This window comes from Lutra lutra, chromosome 9 (genome assembly GCF_902655055.1).
Source record: "Lutra lutra chromosome 9, mLutLut1.2, whole genome shotgun sequence".
Taxonomy (NCBI): Eukaryota; Metazoa; Chordata; class Mammalia; order Carnivora; family Mustelidae; genus Lutra; species Lutra lutra.
Window position 1 is genome coordinate 118,520,863 of NC_062286.1, and position 17,295 is coordinate 118,538,157.

The 17,295-nt window shown below is 55.4% G+C and overlaps 1 protein-coding gene across 5 annotated transcripts in view; it reads left to right on the top strand.

The window, feature by feature from the left end:
• Positions 1-17,295, top strand: part of EFCAB8 (EF-hand calcium binding domain 8) — a 58,383-nt gene that overhangs the window by 17,295 nt on the left and 23,793 nt on the right. For 2 of the 5 annotated variants that reach the window (XM_047745009.1, XM_047745010.1), the window contains exons 6-16: positions 841-976; positions 3,914-4,019; positions 4,225-4,309; positions 4,837-4,961; positions 7,319-7,392; positions 9,762-9,919; positions 13,681-13,748; positions 14,090-14,241; positions 15,667-15,804; positions 16,264-16,377; positions 16,753-16,980. In XM_047745009.1, the coding sequence (XP_047600965.1) occupies positions 841-976; positions 3,914-4,019; positions 4,225-4,309; positions 4,837-4,961; positions 7,319-7,392; positions 9,762-9,919; positions 13,681-13,748; positions 14,090-14,241; positions 15,667-15,804; positions 16,264-16,377; positions 16,753-16,980 (1,384 nt within the window). The remainder of the gene's footprint in view (positions 1-840; positions 977-3,913; positions 4,020-4,224; positions 4,310-4,836; positions 4,962-7,318; positions 7,393-9,761; positions 9,920-13,680; positions 13,749-14,089; positions 14,242-15,666; positions 15,805-16,263; positions 16,378-16,752; positions 16,981-17,295) is intronic. The other 3 variants (XM_047745011.1, XM_047745012.1, XM_047745013.1) reach the window with 3 other exon arrangements.

Consider the following 17,295-nt stretch of genomic DNA (forward strand, 5'->3'; position numbering starts at 1 on the left):
GAACACCAGGTGGGTGAGTACGTGCTGTGCTGTGTCCAGGGGCCAAAATGACACTCCTGTCAGTAGCCAGCTAAGCCTGCCAGCTTAGCCAGCCTGGGGCAGGAAAGACGACATCCCTGTAGCCTGCTGGAGGGCTGCGTGGTGGCGTCCTGCGAGGCCAGGCCTGCCATGGGAGCCCTTTGCTGGGCTCCGGTCCTGGCCTTGGAGAGGAGGAGTCAGGTACATGGGGTTCTGTGGAATACATTGTCCCTTGTCCACTTTTATCTCGTGCTTGGGCTATATACTCCCTTCTCTATCTAACCCGAGTTGCCAGAACCTGTTATGATGAAAGTTTCAGGGGCAAGCTCCCCTCCACTCACCTCCTGTAGACCATTTTTCTCAAAAAAGAAGGTTTGCAGAAGACCTCCATTCTTTGCCTCCCCTGATCCTGTCACATCATGAGGAAGCTGACTGGCTGTGTAACAGGAGAAGCCCGCTGCTGGTGCAACCCTATCTCATATCAGCAGCCTCCTCGGGTCTCCTGTAGACCATTTTTCTCAAAAAAGAAGGTTTGCAGAAGACCTCCATTCTTTGCCTCCCCCGATCCTGTTGCATCACGAGGAAGCTGACTGGCTGCGTGACAGGAGAAGCCCACCGCTGGTGCAACCCTATCTCATATCAGCAGCCTCCTCGGGTCTCCTTGCCTTCCGGCCACCGCTGATAATGGCAAACGCCCGCCTGGAGGAGTCACGGGTTGGGTGTGCGTGCCCGTGAGGGGGAGCTCCCCTTGTTTGCTTTCTCCTTCCTCCTCTTCATTCTGTTTTTGTTTGAGTCCTTCTCTCTCCCTGTCACCTTCCACAGGAACCATGGATGTGAGATTGTGAAGGTGCAGTTTTTAATGCAGCGGTTCAAGAGGACAGGGCATCTTCTGACAGTCACCAAGGACGGGATCTTGCAGATCTGGTCTGAGGGCTTCTCGCTGCTTAACTCCTTTAGGGTGAGGAGGGCCCACCTGTGGAGCAGACAGGAGGTAGTCAGAGAGCCTTTGCCTTTGTACCCCGATAGGGAAGGTGACACGGACTCTGAATGCGCTCAGGCGTGGGGTTCATGGTATAAGTGACTGCATGGTATAAGTCACTGCTCCGGGGGCCAAGTTCTGGCTTCGCTGTGGGACTGGGACCCTCACATTTGTCTTCTGTAAGCAGGACAACATCTGGGTGTCCATTCTACTTGGATATCCAACAGAAAACTTACACCCAATTTGTCCAAACAGAATGTCGCTCTAGACCTCCCTGGTCACCAGGCTTACTTCTCCTGGGCCCCATCTCAGGGAGTGGTGTCATCACCCACTAAGGTTCCTGTGTTAGAGATCAGCCCCGTCTCCTTTCCCTGTCACAACCACTCCATCACCAGGTGCTGCTAATTCGAATCCTTCACCTGGACCAGGCAGGAAATCACAGTGGTTGGGAGTCTGGGCTCTGGAGTCCTCCTTAGAATCCAACACTGCCACCTTCTAGATCTGTGACCTTGGACAGTTAGTATATAGCTCTCTGTGCCTCAGTTTCCTCGTCTGTCAAATGGGGTCATCGTAACCCCCTCAGGCTGCTGGGAGGATTTAATGACATAATACCCGGATGGTACTCAGAGTAGGGCAAGGCTCACAGTGAATGTCGGACAAATATAAGCTGACATCATCATTGTCTGTGCTGTCAGCTCCTGTCAGCTCCTGGCCAAGTGCAGTAAGTGAGACGATATTCAGGAAAATGGGCTGTGCACTTCATGTCGCCAGGCCAGGCCAGAATCGTCCAGCACATGAGGAAGGTGCAGCTCCCCAGGGAAGGAAGGCTTACTGAGAAGGCCGTCAGCAGCAGGAAGGCTTTCATAAGCCTGTAAAACAGCAGTGTTTCACAGATGTATCAGGGGGTGTCCTGTGGGGCTGGAGGGTTCTGTCTGGTCTCTTCTCAGTTGCCTAGGGAGGCAGCTCAGGTCTGTGGAGGTCCGGTGACTGACTCGGGTGTATTTGGTAGCCCAGAACCAAGGTTGACTAGCACCCAAGTTCCCGAGGCTAGGGTTTCTGGCACCTTCTGCTCTCTTTTCCTCATTGTGTCTGTTTTGGTGTGTGTGTTGGGGGGGCACATTACAGCCTGAGCTACATACTGTTGGTTATGGCCGCTACTTGGTCACCACAGCACCCCTCAGAGGCCACGTCTGGGAGGGTTGAGAGGGGCAGAGGGAGGCTCCCCAGAAGGCCTGGCATTCCTCCTTGAGGGGCTGCTTGGGCAAGAAGATGTTGGCACGGGTGATCCAGCATGGGCCTTCCATGAACACCCACTGCATGCCATGGTCATGTGGATGGAAAACCCTGCGGTTTGCAAGGAAGGGAGCTGGGCTTCACTTCCCAGCTGTGCAGCCTTGGACACATCACTGAAGGTCCCTAGGACCCGGGGCTTCAGGGAGGAACATGGAGGTGATGGGCATTCCCATCCCCTCTGCTGTGTGTCGGTGGCCGGGGGTCCTGGCCCATTGTCCTCACTGCCCAGCCACCAGCACCGGCCTCTCTGTTCTCAGTATGTCTGAGTTTTGATGCAACGGTCCCCTCCCTGCCCCTGCCTTTGCTGGCCCTTCACCATACCCACCCAGAGAAGTGGCCTGAAGCCCCCCTTCCCTTCTGTTTCACATGGTGCTCCCCCTGCTTTCTTCAGTTCCCAGTCTATGGCCTCATTCCGGGAGTAAAATACAAGCTCCTTAGCTGGTCACCCCGAGCTCCTCTCCCATCCTCTCTGCCCCTGGGCCTGTCGGGCTGGCCGCCTCTTTTCCCTGCTGACATGCCTTTGTGTGTGGGGTCCCCCACCTGGGATGCCCACTCAGAGTCCATCTGCAGGGCTGTCACGCAATGCTGGCAGTGGAGTGTGGAAGGGAAGGGCACCACATGACCTGGCAGGATGATTTCTTGTTCATAAACCCCTTGAACCAGGTGACATCCGCAGATGATAAACAAGATTCAGACAAAGCAAGCAAAAACTAATATAATGTTCTAGGTCCATTATATCTCAGTAAAACCGGCGTGAGGGAAAGAGTCAGAGAGGCAGAGGGACAGTCCACGCAAAGTCAGTATCCCTCTCCCAGACCCGGATTCTGTCACGGGAGGCAACTGCTATGACCAGTTTTGGGGTGGTCTTCTATGGTTAGATCGTATGCACATCCCCCACCCCTTTCTATTTAAATATACACATGGCTGCACATGATGGTGCTGCTTTCCTCCTTGCTTTTCCATTTCATAATCGATCCCAGGTGCACACTTCCCTCGTTTGTAGTTCCAGGGGGTGCCCTGTGCTGTGGATTTGTATCCACTGTCCTTTACAAGCAGTCATAGCCTGTTGCTGTCACGGGGCCTGCCCTCGTACACACTTCTCCATGAGCACGTGGGAACACATCCATGGCTGTGGCTTGGAAATAGATCCTGGGATTACAAACTATGCACATTTAAAACTTTGACCCGTGGGGCACCTGGGTGGCTCAGTTAGTTCAGTGTCTGACTTTAGTTCAAGTCATGATCTCAGGGCCCCCATGTCAGGGAGTCTGCTTCTCCCTCTGCAACCCCTCTCCTGCTAGTGCTCTCTCTCAAATAAATAAATAAAATCTTTAAAAAAAAATACTTAAAACTTTGATGAGTGTGTCAAATGGCTCTAAAAAGGGGTGGTGAGGATGGGTGTTCTTTAAGCCCATTTTATAGATGTGGAAACTGAGACTCAAAATCAGGAAATTTCTTCAAGTTCCCATCAGTAGTTGGTGGGAGCACTGCACTCCATTCCAGGTTTACGGCTGGCTCTGGGGCCTGGGGTGGCAGGAGAGGGTTCACAGGATCTGTGTATCTAGTGTGCCCCGCTGGGCAAGCCTCCCCAGCTTGGATCTCCTCTGCTCTTCCTCTGGCCAGCTTAACCAGATCCAGCAGCTCTATAACCTGGAGATGTGGGTCATCGACATGGTGTGTCTCTACAACTTGAACCTGATCGCGGTGGCATCTGCTGATCAGAAGATAGGTGAGTCCCTGATGGCTCCCCAGGCCTGCTCTCGGCCATTGGAGGGGGCATGCATTTGCACTTGGAGAGGCCTGTCCCCAAGCTGACTGTGGGTATGGGGTGCTGCAGCTGGTAAGCCGATGCTGCATGTTGTCACTAGAGACCCCCAAGGCTGGGGACTGGGGCTTGGGTTCCACGCATGCCTCCCCTTCTGTCTCTTCCCCAGAGTTCTTTGATATTAGCAACCATAGCTGTGTCCGGGCCTTCACCTTCGTTGATCTGGACAGCTGTGTCCTGGCCATGGACTACTGGTGAGTCTCAGGGGAGGCTGGTGCGCTGTCTTGGTGGCCGCATCACTCAGGAGGGTTGGGACTCCCAGAAAGGCTCTCTCAAAGCAGGCCTGGAAGGATTCCCACTCTGTGTGCCTGTGTCCTTTTCACCAAGCTTCCCCTCCTGAGCGGTCGCTCAGTCATCAGCCCTCTTTCTCCCCATTCCCTGAACAAGTCAGCCATCGAATCCTAGCAGAGGTGTGTCCTGCCAAGGTCGAGGACTCTGGGAATGTCACGGTCCATCGGTAGGGGTGGGTTGATGATGAGCATCTGGAGGACCAGGGACTCATTCGTTTTGGTTTTAAAAGAAAATAATGACTCCTTTTGGACCTGGTTCACCGATGATCTGGGTCTGGGCTGCTGGGCCCATGTATGTCAGCTGTTGAGGGCAAGGCTGGAAAGTTGTGTGGGAACTGCTTTTGCTCCCAAGTGGAGGAAGGTCACTGGGAGGGTGGAGGGTCGCAGCTGGTGGGCCCAACCCAGCCTCTTCTGTCTCCACCTCCCCTCAGGTCTGACTATCACAGAGGTGTGTTCTGCTATGGGGACACCAAAGGCAACATCATCGTCTTCACCTCTGACAATGTGACCCATGGGTTGTTCAACCCCCGAATCCTGCCCAGGACCTCCAAATGGGGTAGCTAAGATGCTGGGGAATTGGACAGCGGGAGGTTGTGGGGGAGATGGCCCAGCCCTGCCCTGAGGAGCTCTTCTCTCTCCTGCTTCCCAGCTCAGGAGCCTCTGGCTTCTCTGAAGCTCAGATAGCAGTGTGGCCATGTGCTCAGCTCAAGGTGGCCTGTGGGACAGGGGTGATGAGGGGACAGCAGAAGCCAGAGGGGGCTGAGGGAGGAGACGGGCAATCTCTGAGAAGGCGGAAGGTTGCACAGGGGAGGGTAAGGGGAGTGGCTGCAGGACCCTTCTCATCCCAGCGAGACTGAGCCTGTGCCAACGGCGTGACGCTGGGGAGGCCGCTCACCCCTCTGGGTCTTGGGGTGACAGCGTGACATTTCTCTGTGGTGGGGAGGAGGGTTCTGCTCTCCTTGACTGGGAGCAGCCTTTGTTTGGGGAGGTGGGGGGGACAGAAAGTCCTGCGGGCTCCGGGTGGCTGTGAGCTGCCTGCTCTGGGTGCAGGGCCTCCTATTGTCCCCCTTCCCACTGCCAGCAGGGAACCGCTGCTGTTAGTCTGTTAAGGGAGGAGGAGGGGTGTTTTCAGGGTGAAGCACTTGCACAGGCCCACAGTGTAAGTGGCCTGAAGCAGGCAGTCTGCCCCAGTGTCTGATCCTTAACCTCTGGCTGGGCTGTACCCCAAAATGACCACTGCAGAGTGCTGTTCGGGGCTGCCCTGCCAAGGGCACTAGATCCCCACTCTGGGCCTGGGGCCGTCGGGGACTCGGCTGGGCAGGACTCTGTCCGGGTTAGAGCCTTTGGTGCACAGTGTCAGGCCTCCCTTGCTTCACATCCATCTAGAGGAGGCCCTGGTCCATCGGGCTCTAGCCCACGGGGACACCTACTCCCCTTCCATCTAGGACACCAGAGCAGTTTCAGAGCAGGATGCTCTCCAAGGGCTCCCAGGCTCCACAGAGCAACACACCCCCCACTGGCCGGATAGGAAATGGACCCTGCCTGGGATACAGCAGGGGGCTGGGCCAGCCCCACTCCTACCTCATCGGCAGCCGCACCCCCTCCCTCCCTGCCCCGCCCCGTGCCCGCCCTGCCCTGCCTCAGCCAAGTGGGGGCAGGCTGTGCCGCCCTGGGGACTGGCGTGGCAGGTTGCAGTTGTCTTTGAGCTGCGTGTTGGGAGATCAGAGCAGGTACAGATGAAGCTGGAGTGTGGGAAGAAGTCCCTCCACACCCCATGCTGCCTAAAGGCTCCTCACACACAAAGGTGGGCCCCCCAGTGTGTTGACTTGGGAGGAGTTGGACAACCCAGCTCTGTGTGACCTGGAGCCAGTCGCTTAAGCTCTCTGTTATTAAACAGGATGAGCAGATCAGTTCATGGCTTTTCTGTAAGGTGGAAGGAGAGCAGGCAGTGGGAGGCCACAGTAAGGGCCCGGTGACTTCCTCCCCTCACCTCTCGGGGCCCTCCCAGCCTCACCGGCGAGGCAGACGGGCAGACATGCTTGCAGTGCAGCCGTTGCTAAGCTTCCTCCCTCCCATGCCCTCGCAGGGCCCCCCCCCCACCTTCAGCATCACTGCACCCCTGGGGACTCCCTTGCCAGACGGGGCTGGGGACTTTGCAGGAGTAAAATGCGTGGCGTAAGCCCCCAGGTCCCCCTCCCTTTTCTCCATTTTACCTGGGAGTTTCTCTCAGACTTGAGCCCAGATTGTCCCAGTCCTTCTGACCCACCTCCTTAAACCCTGCTCTGCAGGTAGACCCAGGCTTGCCCCTGTCACCGCCGGCTCCATCTCTCTGTGTCAGACCTTCCTGCTTGTGCCAGGGGAACCTTCCCTGGAGGATTCTAGCCTGGCCACTGGCCACGGGAGGTTTCAGAGGCCGGGAGACTTTTAACGCCTCAAGGGCCAGTCTGTGCTTAGGGCTCGGTCGCTCTGGCACACTTGCTGGTTGCTTCTCCTTGGAACTTGTGTTTGCTGGACAAGGTGGAGCATGTCGTTTGAAGCATGATGGTAAACTTCCAAATGATCCTTTCCAGAAAGAGTAGAGCCTGTGGTCCCAAATGGTTCTTCAGTCCAGCAGAGCTGGAGCTCCCTGAATGAGAACCACCTTGTGTAGATAGCAGTGTGGAGAGGGAAGAGCCTGAGATGTGGGGCTGACTCTGGGCAGCCGTGTTTATCTGCCTGGGTCTGTGTTCTGGTTGCTGACTTCACCCCTCCGAACCCACCAGAACATGGGAAAGCTTGAAGGAGCATTTGGATGGAAAAGCCTTTGGAGACATACAGGAATTGCAAAACAACTCAAGGTGTCATCTGGGGTTTTGCTGGTCTGGTGGAGGTAGGAGGTTGGTGACATGGATCTCGGTTTTTCTCTCCTATCAGATCAATGGACCAAAGTTTCTGCACGGAAGCTCCTAAATGAAAAGTCCCCCTTGTACAGGAGTTACCAGCTGAAGGTATGTTGTATCTTTCCTTGGCCCATTACCATGGTAATTATTTGTATACACACACCACTCAAAAATCAATACAGAAAGTAGATTTTCTGCCTGGGTTCAGTTTTAGGCCTTGGGGCTTGGTCACTGGGAGCAGGTGGAGACAGCTATTGGATCCTGTGGCTTGTGGGAGGGACTTGTCCCTCTCATCACCTCTGTTGCTCAAGCCTGGCCCTGGCAGACAACATCTCTCTGTCTCCTGGGTGGCTGCAGTGGCTTCTAGATTGTCTGCACTTCCTTACCCCATGCACTGCTTTACGCCATTCGGCAGCCAGAGGAATTCGGAGCTAAAACAGCCATGTCATTCCTTAGTTTTTCATCATGTTTGGACAAAATCTCAAGGGCTTACTGTGCCCATCAGGGCATGAGGTGACCTGGCCCCTGGCCTGTTCCCCATCTTGCCTATCCCGTCTCTTCTTCTCATTTACTCTGCCGCAGAAACACAGGCAACCTTGCTGTTCACTGAACACCCCAAGCCTTTTCCCACTTCAGGGTCTTGTCACACTCTGTCTTCTTCCCTAGGTTCCTATATACCCCTTTCTCTGCTTCCTTTGGGACCCTCACCAGCCAACCTGGACCAGCCCTGTGACTGTCCCTGCCTCTATCCCTTCACACCGCAACACTTACAGGATTCTGACACCAGTGACAATGTGTTTTTCCCACACCGCCATGCAATTCTTGGACCTCAGCTGGGTGACCTACCGTTCAACTCAGTTCTGACACTATCTATCCGGAGATAGCATCAGATCCTAGGCTAAAACCCACTCTGGCCTAGTGGGACCTGGAATAAAAGAAGATGTAGAACCATCTCCAAAGACTAAGTGCCACAGTTATCGAGCACAGAGGCTCAGTCCCACAAGACTGCCCCCAACCCTCGAGGCTGGTCACAAGTGCAGGTTGTCCCCTGTTCTTCTGACCCATCAGTTATAAATCTGAGCTTCCCATGACCGTGTCTTTGGGTTCGATTTATTTGCTAGAGTGGCTTGCAGAACTCAGAGAAACATTTTACTTACTAGATCACTGGTTTATTTTAAAAGGATACAACTCAGGAACAGCCAGAGGGAAGAGTTGTGTAGGGAAACGTATGGGGAAGGGGGAACAGAGCTTCCCTGCCCTCTCTGGGCAAGGCTCACCCCCCACCTTCACATGTTCACTAGCCCAGAGGCTCTCTGAACCCTGTCCTTTTGGGTTTTTATGGGGTTTCCTTACATAATATGATTGATTACATCATTGGATATTGGCAGTCAATTCAACCTGTACTCCTGTCCTTTCCCCAGTGACCTGGGGTGGGGGAGGGGTGGTGGGACTGAAAGTTCCAGTCCTCCAATCTCATGGTTGGTTCCCCTGGCCGCGAGTCCCCATCCTTAGGGGCTTTCCAAAGTCACCCCATTAATGTAAACTCAGGTGTGGTTGAAAGGGCTTTGTTACAAATATTAAGACACCTTAGTCTCATCACTTAGGAAATTCCAGGGGTTTTGGGAGCTTTGTGCCACAAATAGCCAGGAAGCCCAAATATACATTTCTTACTTCCAATCACACTGTCACAGCGTACCACCTCCCAACTTTGTGTTGTCCACTCATTGCTTTCTCGTCCTGTCACTCTCATGGGATTGGCAGCTCCTAAGGACAGGCACTTAAGGTCTCCCTGGGATCCTCTCGGGGAGAGTCACTCACGAATACCTTCTTCTCCATCTTCTGTGGGATCTCATCTTGGGCTTGGTTTTCCACCCCAGTTGCTGAGTGTCCCGTGTTCCGTCCTGTGCCTTCACTGTAAGACACACTCGGCGAGGCAGTGCCTGCAGAACCTCGCTCAGGGCCTGACAACCCTCTCCTCCTTGTCCTGAAGAGGAGAATCCCCGGATTGGGAGACCAAGCACGGGGCCAAACCATGGAACCGGAGCTCGAGAATTCGGGGCCTGTGCAGTCAGGCCGCCCCCAGGACTCCTGGGTCTCAGCTTCTTGTTGCTCAGATAACATTTGCACACACTCCTAGTCGTGCCCTGAAACGCAGAGGGCTGTGGTGGGGCAGGGCTCCCTGTGGAGAAGAGGGACTGCGGGGTGGGCCGCCTCTAATCCATGCTTTCTTCTGTGTGGGATGGGGTGACAGACTGTGCTGTCACATGGACCTGACCTCACCTGTCCTCTAGCTTATAATCAAGAGTTCCCATGGTAGCAGACGTGGGAGCTTTTCACCTGTCTCACTGACAGGGAATGGCCCAGGACTAGGCTAGGATGGGGAGGATGGGGGGGGGGGGACAGGAGGAGCCCTGTCACCATGTCAGAGCTGCCATCATTAGAGAGCATTAGAGGTCCTGATCTCCTGGCCCTGCCAGCCCCTCCTGCTGTCATTCTCTTCCCAGGCTCTCCATCCCAACTGGTGCCAACAGGTCAAGTTCATCCCCCAGCTGAACATGGTGGCCTCCTGCTCGGCCATTGAGAAGTCCTCTCTGGTGCTGACTGTGTTGCCATCCAAAGCCCAAGAGAACCCCAAGTAAGGAGCACCTCTCCCCAGGCTGGAGTTGGGGTGGCCAGAAAGGGGAGGATGTGGCAGTGTGTGGGAAGGTCTGGCTTCCCCTCAGCTGCCCGTGGCCCTCCCTGCTGAGAGTGGGCCTACCCCCAGGACAGGAGCATCTGGTGGATCTCACTGGGTTATAAGAACTTTTATGGAGTGTGGTTTTAATCATACAACAAGCTTCTTTTATCCATCAATTTATATGTAAAACTCGGCACAGAAGCTGGCACATAGTGTAAGCAGTCAGAAGAGTTTTTTCTGAATGGAGGAATGAATGTGAGCTGCTTTACCTCTGTGCCCCTCACACAGGGTCCTTGTCTGTAGAAGGCGGTGGCCGTGGGGCTTCTCTCCCTCACCCCAGGGCTGACTGTGTGGCCATTAACTGGTGGCACTTAGTCTTTGGAGATGGTTCTAGTCTCTTTCCTTTATTCCAGGTTCCACTAGCTCAGAATGGATTTTAGATTTCTCGCTTCCCCCCTCCCTTCCTTCCTGATCAGTGATTACTCACCCTAGTAAGTCTACATACATAGGTTGACCCTGTAAAAAAGTAAAACATTATAAATAAAGACTCAATCCTTCCCTCGCCCAATCCCCACTGTCTCACTCCGTTCTCAAATGTCTCACTTCTATTGCTTTCTCTGTACCTTTTTAAAAATGATTTTTTAATTTTTATTTATTTAATTTTTTAGAGAGAGAGGGTAGGGAGGGGCAGAGGGAGTGGGAGACTCTTAAGCAGCCCCCACGCCAGACGCGGGGCTTGATCTTACGACCCTGAGATCATGACCTGAGCTGAAATCGAGAGTCTGACGCTCAACCAGCTGAGCCCCCCAGGCGCCCCTCATGTGTATCTTTCACTGTGCATTTCACAGTAGGTATTTGCTCCTGAGGGATTTTTTTTCCCTCTTGCCTCTGCTGTTTTCCTCCTGCCGCAGGTCTTTATCCCGCAGACCCTTCAGATCTGTGACATTTTGTTCCTGGGCAGGTTGAACCATGAGCCACATCTTCTTGGGGGAGTCTGTGTTGGGGGAGCAGCTGGGTGAGGCACAGCGGGGGAAGGCTGAGGGCCACTTAGGCCCCATCTCTGCCCGTCCCTTCCAGTCCTGATTGTTTTCCAGAGGGAAATTTGATCCCGGGATGGGAGGGCTAATTCGGTCCAGCTCCTTATTTTACAGATTGGAAACCTGAGACGTTTGAGCAGGGGACATGCCTCAGGCCTCACTGTACCTCCAGTGTCTTGTCAGCCAGAGCCCCCTGTGCACATCCCCACCCCAGCCCTGGAACCAGCTGCTGGGTGGAGGAGGGGCCCTGGAGAAGGCCAGATACTGTGGGGAAGCTTCAGTTGTGACTTCTGGGCCTTGAGTGAGGTGCTATGGTGGGATTTTGCTTGGAACTGATTTGTAACAGAGGCTCATCTCTCTGCTTTGGTGGTAGTATTACCTTGTGTCTGTGATACGTGTTTTATTCAGCTTATTTTATTTGCTTATTGGGTCTCAGTGGCAGGTGTACATTAAAGAGTCACCTCATCCTGGCCATGAGCGTTTCCGTGGTCTGTCCCTGCTGCCTTCCTACTCCAGCCCCCTTGTGGCCCCCTTGTGGTTCAGGCATGTTTCTGCCCCAGGGCCTTTGAATCACTCCTTTCTGCCTGGTATGCCCTTGTTTCTTCTTTGTTTTTATTTTTTAAAACATTTTCGTCACTGAAAATTTTAAACACACAAAAGATACTATAACACTTTAATATCACTAGTACCTAGTCCAAGTTAATCTCCCTCCGATTGTCTCTAACATATCTTTTTACAGTTATCTGGTAAGAGATATAAACAAGTGTTCAGGTTTTGAGCACAGGAACGGTGTGGTCTGATGTGTGGGAGCATTCTTCTGGCTCCTCTGTGGCAAGCGGTGTGGGCCGCTGTGGAGATGGGGACTCCAGGGATGACACCATTGTAATAATTCAGGCCTGAAATCGGCCAGTGGAGATGAGGTGGAGGGATTTGAGATGGACTTTGGGGGCAAGTTGGAGACTGTATTCACACACATGAGAGCGCCCAGATCCTTCGGGCTGTCTTCATGCAGTCTACCGGCTCGCTAGCAGGTGGCACCATTGCCTGTTTGCTGGTCTTCAGTTCCCTGCAAGGACCTCTTAGGGCATGGCCTCCACAGGTGGGGTCTGGCGTTGACACCCCCAAACTCTGCCTCCAGAGTAAGCCTCAGCCTTCGAGGCACTGTGGGCCTGAGAGCTGGGCTCCCTGGCAGCCAGCTGGAGCTGGATTCTTCAGGGGCTTGCCGCCAGCAGTGCATCTGGGTGGAGGACCCTGGTTGGAGTTGGAAGGAGCCTGTGCTGGGTGTGTGGACTGACCCACAGTGTCTCCCCTGCCTTCCCCCTCTTCTCTCACTTCTGTTCCCACCATGAGTCAAAGCCATCTGAACGGCTGCCATAGCCTTCTTCCCTGTGTCCCCTCTGAACTTCTGGTCCCTTCTCTGCACAGCAGCCTTCTGCAGACGGGTCTCCTTCAGCTACCCTGTCAAAGCCACCTGTTTATTTCCCTGCGGGACCTGTCACAGTGTGCAAATGTCCCTCTCTTTTGTCCCTCTGTTCATTTGCTTGCTCCTGCTGTTTCCCTCTGGAAGGAAAACTCCATGAAGGAAGGGGGGGCATCTTAGGTATGCCCCTGCTAATCCTGGAAGGTAGAGATGCCAGTAAATCTTTGTTGCATGAGTGAATCAGCCTGAAATAATTTCTAGTGACATTTTGGTGACTATCCTTCCAGAAGATTTCTCTGTGCCTATATCCACGGAGGGAGATATATCTGGTTTGACAATAAATGAAATACATGTATTTGATATGCTCTTCTTGAAGTTTCAGTTTTTTGAGGAATCCTTCTGGCAGTGGAAGGGAGAGTAGATTCAGTGGAGAACATGCTACATTAGAGGGCCGGGGTCCCTGGCAATGGGGGCCTCTGAGTAGAGTTGGGAAGGGGGAGTTTGAGTAGAAGGAGCTGGCAAGGCAGGATGTGTGGATAAAGAGAGAACAGCACAGGCCAAGACACGGAGGTTCCAGTACTCTCGGGCCTGACCTTCCTGAGACCCCTGCCTGGGTCACCCTGGCTGTCCTGGCCCCCATCCACCCAGCTGCACCTGTTCCTTTCCCGGAGCACTGGTCACTGAGCCTCCTGCCTCTTCTTGCCACGCCCACCCTGGGTCTGAATCCTGACACCCCCATCCTGCCAACCTTGTGGCCTTGGGCCAACGCTTAGTTTCTGCTTCCTATGTCCTCCCTGTGGCACAGGGCTGATACTCTCTAGGGTTATGTGGGGCGTCTCGGTGATGCACAAGATAGCCCCCAGCCCAGGAAACAGCACAAAGCAGGCAGGGGCACAGCACCTGGGAGCTCCCCTTCCGCTGGCCCTTGGAATCCCCTTCTTTTTAAATATTTGTGTCACGAGTGGGGGGACACCTGTCTCAGTATGGTTGAAGTGAGGGTCAGGTTAAGTTAACTGGATCCAGGCTATAAGGAGTTGTTCCTGCTTTGGTGGGTTGGGTGACTCCTCCATGAGCTGGTGGTTTAGGGCTGAGACCCATGGCAGCTGCCCTGCCTGTGGGGCTTGGCCCCAACTTGGCTGCAGGGTGAACCCCAAACAGGATTGCTGGGGCTGCCCCTCTCCTTGGGTGGAGAGTGATGGCTTCTCCCTGGCCGCCTGTGGCTGTCGCTCCTACCCCGCCACCTTCCCCCTTCGCTGTTGTAGGTTTTCGGTGCTGAGCTTGAGAAAAGGGATTCTTTGCTTTGATTACTGCCCAGACAAGAACTTAATGGGTAAGTCATCTTCATGTCCCCCCAGAAGCCCCAGGCCTGATGGAACAGGGGTGAAGGCCGCTGGGGACATGGGGATTATCAAAGCTGAGGGGGAGGACTGCAGGGTCCAGCCTCTGTCCGGGCTCCTCTCCTGGCACCCTGGTCCCTGCCTGTGGGCACCTGGGTGGTGACACGCTCTGCTTGGCATGATGGAGGAGGTGGGGGGGAAGGGGCGGCAAAGGGGCAGATGAGAACCTCAGCCCCCCATCTGCTGCGCCTGCTGGGTTGGGGGTCAAGGCTTGGTCTCAGGAGACGGTCCCCTCATAGGCCCCCATGGCTGACACCCATTCTTCTGACCCCAGTGACCGGTGGCTATGACCCCCTCATCCGCCTGTGGAACCCCTTCTTCTTAAAAAAGCCTGTGTGGATGATGAGGGGACATCAGACTTGCGTGACGCACATCCTCGTGAACAGCAAGAACAGCAACATCCTCCTCAGCGTCTCCAAGGACAAGGTGCTGGCCTTGGGGAGCACAGCTCTTCCACTCACACCGGTGCCTGTCCCCCCGCAGAGACACTGGCCCTGGGAAAACCATCTAGCTTGGCCAGGTGGGGCGCCAGCAGTTGGTGGCAGCCTGAGGCCCAGGGAGACAGTGTGGCTGGCCTGCCTGTGGTTCCACACTTGGTCTAGGGCACAGACAGGGCTGTCCCAGGTGGAGTCACCATGAGGGGGCCAGGGGTCTCTGTCAGCCCCTGGTAGAGGCCCGCACCCCACTCTGAGCCATCCATCAGAGCTGGGTTCCCATGCAGCCCAGCCTGGCTTCTTACTCTGCGGTCCTCGGCAAGGCCCTTTTCTTTTCTGAGCCTCAGTCCCCTCATCCACAGGATGGGTTGTTGAGAGGGTTAGAGCAGGGCGGGCGGTGAAGCGGCCATGGGGTGGCTGGCATGTAGTGGGCGTACAACACATGTGAGCCACTCCCCTGCCCTCCTTTCCTCCAGGACCCAAACTTGCTCCTCAGCTCTCCTAGGGACCTCTTCTCAGCTGTGCTGGCTCTCAGGGCCTGACTGGATCTTCTCCAGCACCTGGGACTCCCTGGTTCCAGGCCTGTCACTTTGCATCTCTGCGTGGATTGCGTTCAGGGCCCTGCCCCACCTGCTTGGCGGTGGCAGTTTGGCTGATGTGGGGCAGCAGCCAATGCCTCCAGGTGTCCTTCAGGGCACACGTTTGTGTCTTCTGGGAATCAGTAGATTGAGAGTTGGCAGGACCCTTGGGTCACCCAGGCCAATCTCCCCAACGCAGCCCATGCTGGCTATTATCTGGAATTCTCCCAGTGGCCCCAACACTTGGGTGTCACGGCCTCTGCTGAAGGATCTGAGGCTGGAGGGTCGGGGGACCGGGACAGGCTGGCACAAATCCTCATGGCGGTGACGGGCAGAGGCAAGGTATGGATTGGAGTCATGCTCTTTACTGCTTACTGTTGGTGACTCCAAGCAGTGGGCATCCAGAGGGACTTCTGTGGGGCCTCACCTTGGGATGAACTTGAGGAGGCTGCTGTGGGGACAGGTGGGCTTTTTTGGCGACCGTGTGGGTAGCCACTGTGTGTGGTGCCTGGCTTTAGCTGAGGGAGGCTGGTGGGAGAGTTTCTGGGGGTCTGCAGGGGCTCGTGCTGTCTTGCTCAGTCCTCATCCTCACCACTGAGGGGCAGCCGCTCCAGCAAGGTGGAGGCCCTGGGGGAAGGCTCTGGGTTGTGGGGGGCGGGGTGAGCCTCGGTTTCCTCATCTGAGCATAAGATGGCATCTCGGTGGTACCATTGTCATCTGTGCAGTAAGTGGTGTGGGAAGTGCTTGCACCGTGAGCTGTGGGCCCTCCTCATGCCCCAAGGCCTCAGGTACCCACTGCCTCCCCAAGGGCCCCCTGCAGCGTCTCTCTCCCCCTCCAGAACATCCGCGTGTGGGACATGCTGGAATACATATGCCTCCAGTCCTTCTGCGGGAAGCTTTTTGCCCTGGGGAACTGTCCCATCACCAGCATCTACTTCCACAAGAATGAAGACAGTCTCATCTGCAGCACCTATTCGGTGAGTGCAGGAGGGAGTGAACCCCCGCTGCTGGGCAGGTGCCGGGAATGCACTCCTTACACCAGCCCCATCCCTCAGCCAACTGAGGAGGTAGAAGGAGAACAGAGAATGTCAGTAGAAAATGCTCAGTGTTGGCATGGAGATGCATGCCAGGTGCTCCTTTGGGCACAGAGAAAGGATCCTTAGCCTGGGGTGGTCAGGGAAGGCTCCCTGGAGGAGGGGACAGCGGATGGAGGTTTTAAGCTTCCCAGGAGTTATGAGGGACATTAGACTTCGGAGGAGAAGATGTGAGAGAGATATCAGCCAGCGGGCTGAGGAGCCAAGGGACCTCACTGGGCTCAGGTCTGTGTGCCGTCAGGACGTTTGGTGCTGCGATTTATTGGAAGGTTCTCGCTGGGGCCAGTCACTGAGGCAGAGCCCTTCTGATGGCCCAGCTGCCTGCCCCCTCCTCACCTACAGATTGGGATCCTCAAAGGGTACTTGGAGACTGAGGGGCCTGGAAAAGCAGGGGAGAAGAGCACGACCTACAGCTTACCCCTGTGCGCCGTCCTCTACAGCAAGATTTTTAAGCAGGTGAGTGGGCTGGAGCCAGGCATTGCTTGGGCTGGCAGGAAAGCCAGGGGCCCTCAGGCAGGACCCAGACCCCCCTGATGTGTCCAGGGCTGTATCCAAGGAGCAGTCAGCACAGTGGCTGGTGGTATGTGGCCCATGGATGGGAAGCAGCCCTGAGTGGGGGGCCGGTGGCCTGAGGTGGGAATGGGAGGCCCACCGCTTGGTGGGAGGATCGCCTCACTCCTCTGAGCAGAGGAAAGCCCTGGATACCCATCTTTGCTGGGCCTCTCGGGGAGCTGCAGAGCTGCACCAGCCCCAGTCATGACAGGCAGGGGCCACCCCCAGGAGTGGGGGCGCTGTCCTATCCGGGAGCCCCAGCTCTGTGCTCGCCAGCAGGTGGTGAGCGGCTGCCTGAGCAGCCTGGTGAGTGTGTGGGAGGTGGCAACAGGTCGGCGGACCATGCAGTTCTCCGCGACGGGCGACCAGCAGATGGAGATGACCACCATGTGCCTGGACGAGTCTGAACGCTGCCTGCTCACAGGTTTGCGTGACGGAACCATAAAGATGTGGAACTACACCATTGGTGAATGCCTGCTGGTCTTCCCCAACCCGGACCATCTGGAGGTCAGTCCGCTCTGTCAATCAGGGCCAGGGGTGCTACGGAAGCCACAAAGCACAGCACTCCTGACCCTGGGGTGCCCTGGGTTTAAGCCCCCCTTTAAGGCTGTGCCCATCGATGGCCCACCTTCATGCCTCCCTGAGCCTGTGGGTCCTGGCCTGCCAAGTGAAACTGGGTAAGACTGCCTGTCCTTCCTGAACACTCTGCAAGTGCCAGCTACTCTCGTTGGGTTTGTGAGCGCGCCTTACCCAAGTCTGGATCGGAGAGCTCTGCACGGCACTTCTAGCAAGAGGGCTGGTGAGCCCCAGGCTCACTCCGAC